The sequence below is a fragment of the Prunus persica genome, chromosome G7, assembly GCF_000346465.2.
Source record: "Prunus persica cultivar Lovell chromosome G7, Prunus_persica_NCBIv2, whole genome shotgun sequence".
In the NCBI taxonomy this organism is placed as follows: Eukaryota; Viridiplantae; Streptophyta; class Magnoliopsida; order Rosales; family Rosaceae; genus Prunus; species Prunus persica.
This window is the reverse complement of record NC_034015.1, coordinates 7,096,999-7,100,301: the sequence shown is the minus strand read 5'-3', so window position 1 is coordinate 7,100,301 and position 3,303 is coordinate 7,096,999. Positions and strand designations below refer to the sequence as shown.

Genomic DNA, 3,303 nt, shown 5'->3' with positions numbered 1-3,303 from the left:
AATGATAATTCCAAAAAACTATTTTTTTTATACTTGCCAATATTTTTACATAAAACAAATTTTCATATATGACATGAATGCATGAAGGGACCAAGATCAATCTAGGTAAAAAGCCTTAGATGTTCAATTCACAAAGAGTTTTACAAGAATAACCTAACTCTTACGTATTGAAGAAATATTTGCTTGAATAAGTTCTCCCTAAGACAGTACTCATAAGGGTCCAGAGCTAGAGCCTAAAAGAAATACAGATAAAGTCCAAAATCAAAACAACGATGGACCTAAAAAATGACATAAATGTCCTAAAATGAGAAGAATTGCGCTAATATATGCTAGCTCTTACGTCGAATAGGATGAGATGCCTTGGGAGGTGAAGAGGATTGCACTAATTTTTTGGTTTATGATCACATTCTTAGAGATATTTTTGGTTGATTTCAATGTGTGCCTATTTTTTGAAGTTGATGAAGTTCTCTTTGATAATGAACATGAGCAGATTGACATAGATCTGGCAAAAATCAAAGAACATTGTTTCCCCTTGAATTTGAAAAGCTCTCTCTCTCTCTCTCTCTCTCATGCTTGCGTGCATTCTCTATTTTAAGCATTCCTTTCTAGGATTTTACATACGTTTAAGCTTAGAAAAATCCTGCAACATATATGATTAGTATAGATCAATGCTGATAACACCAATCTATGCTAGCTATAAAACAACACCCCAAGGCTTCGCATTAGTAAACCAAATTATTCTAACAGAAATAGAAATTAAATTATCTAATATCATGTAAACCACCTCAGCCTTCTATAATCAATTTATCTTCTAATGGCTGGATTCAGTTTTTTCGCAGAAAATGCAATTGGAGAAACTCATATAGTTCGTTATTGATATGTGCAAAACTTCCATGATAGTGAGAATAAAGATTAAATAAATCCTTTTAACCTTTAGGAGAATTACCATTATTACTTCAAATTCTCTGTGCTAATAATATCCTCCCTAGGGCAGAATATTATATATTTGCATCTTGGGGCACAAGGTAGAGAACGACCTCTCTCTCTCTCCTAATGTTTTGCTTTCTAATACATGTCTATGAACTCAGTTGGATCAGTAGAAAAGGGTAAAAATGTGCAGAGAAAAAAAAAGGCATGATGAAGAGGAATTTTTGATACTTTTTTGGGCATGATGTGTTTGATTTTGTCTCATGGTCACATCAGACACGACTCTCATGTAATTATAGCGATGGTTACCCTCAGACTTGAATTTTTAATACTTTTTGGGGCATGATGTTTTTGATTTTTTTTATACTTTTTGGGCATGATGTGTTTATGACCATTTACATCCTATCACTGTTATCAATCTGTGGTTTCTAATCCATGAACTGAATTCAAAATTACTTGTCTTTTCTGCAGATTAATTAGAGAGACATTTTCTTTCATGCGTGTTGGTTGGTGCATCAATTTTATGGTTCCTGCTCATGATGTAAAACATCCTTATAGTACATAAATTAAAAGGATTGATTAAGGCTGATAAACCATATAATCACACAACAAGCCAAAAGTAGAAAAAGGAACCCTTGGAAAGTATATGTAAACGACAAATATATATATGGTAAACTCAAATAGCTAGTGCCTGTATATCCATCACCACACGAATGCAAGTAGCCAAGCACTGCAATATTATATATATATATATATATATATATTTATATATGTATGTATATCTGAGTGAGTGAGTTCCAGTGTTGATCTTCATGCCAGCACTGGAAGGGCTGTGAAGCTTTTATTTGAGACCTAGCTAAGTGATTTATTGAACTCCTAGTTCTTTTGTTTAAATTTCTAACAAAATCCCACAAACTATCATTATCAACAAATACATGGATATATTTAGATTCAATTAAAAAAAAAAGACAGGTAGAACTATAGATATATATATATATAGACAATTAAATAATTAATTAGCAGAATTAAGATTCAACAAAACAAACAGCACAAGAGTTATAAATAAGCTTAGTAAATCCATTAAAAGAAAAAGAAAAAGAAAAAGAAAAAGAAAAAGAAAAACTTACCAAATTACATTGCATATGGGTGGCTTAATTTTGAAGCACACACATCAACATTAAGCTAAAGGAGCAGTTAAGAGGATCCATACAAGACACTGGAGGGCAAAAACCCCCCAAAGCTATCCATCATTTCAGGCACAAAAAGATCATCATAAAGCTCATCATCAGGATATTGGGTGTTCACATTTGAGCTCGAACTCTCAGCAGGCTGCTCTTGAGCAGGAGGAGAAGCAGCATCAGCCACCACTAGATCCAATGCATCATGATGATGATGTCCACCAACCTGGGCCGTCGAATTGTTGTCTTCTGCAGATGAGTGCTCCAAAAACCTAGCTGGGTCCGGGAGCTCAGAGTCTTGGCCAGTGAGCTCTTGAACCAGAGCCCTGAATTCTGAGGCACTCGTCCTCACCTTCATTGGGTTGGAGATGTAAACCACTTTGATCCCCTGCTTCTTGGTTTTGCTTTTTTTGTTGGGCTTGGAAATTTGGCGGCCATGGCCATTGCTTAGTTGGGTGGAATTGTTGTTCATTTCTAGTGGGCAAAAGGGCTTCAGCTCGAAAGTGTACGAGATGGTGATTATGAGGGGGTTAAGTAGGTTATTATTTTCCTGGACTTTCCCGGAAAGAAAGTGTTTGGATGGATAAATAGAGAGAAAGTGAAGGAAAATTAGAAGGAAAATGAAAATAAAAATCAAGTGGACGTTTTGATGGATGTATTTAATTGGAAACTAACCAAAAAATCATAGGGGTGCCAAATTCGTACTTGCCCCAATCGCCCCATGCGCGTTTGAAACAATTTTCTCACAGATGCCTTGGAAAATGTAACAATAACACGCGCTTAGAAGAGCGTGGGATACGTGTACTAGGGCGGGATTTCGGTGCTATTAGTGTGCCAATAATTCGACCACGTGGCATCATCCAAATCCCTGGTTAGATGTCGTGACGTCATCGACTCCTGACACAATGACGTCACATGAGTAAGAGTTAATAACCAGCAGATTTTGCACTGGTCCGTCGGCTTCACTCGGCTCGGCGTCCAGAACTTGCCGAGTTGGCTCGAGGTACTGATCCAATGTTCGTCATGTGATTTCAAATTTTTGGTGTTTTCTTTACTCATTATTATAATTTTTTATTGAGAAAATGAAAATTCAAGCTTCGACCATTTTTCACCATTATGCCAAGAGCTTGCGTGAAGCAATGGCGGATCCACGAGTTGTATGGGTGCATGTGCATGAGTTGTATGGGTGTGTGTATAT

The 3,303-nt window shown here is 36.3% G+C and overlaps 1 protein-coding gene across 1 annotated transcript; it reads right to left on the bottom strand.

The window, feature by feature from the left end:
- LOC18770393 (sigma factor binding protein 1, chloroplastic) lies at positions 1,816-2,726 on the bottom strand. The gene has a single exon (XM_007202718.2). It carries the CDS (start codon positions 2,575-2,577, stop codon positions 2,122-2,124), a length of 456 nt encoding a protein of 151 aa, XP_007202780.2. The 5' UTR covers positions 2,578-2,726; the 3' UTR covers positions 1,816-2,121.

Excerpts from the sequence above, each read along its gene's own strand:
- LOC18770393 (XM_007202718.2), bottom strand. The coding sequence starts at position 2,577 with ATGAACAACAATTCCACCCAACTAAGCAATGGCCATGGCCGCCAAATT.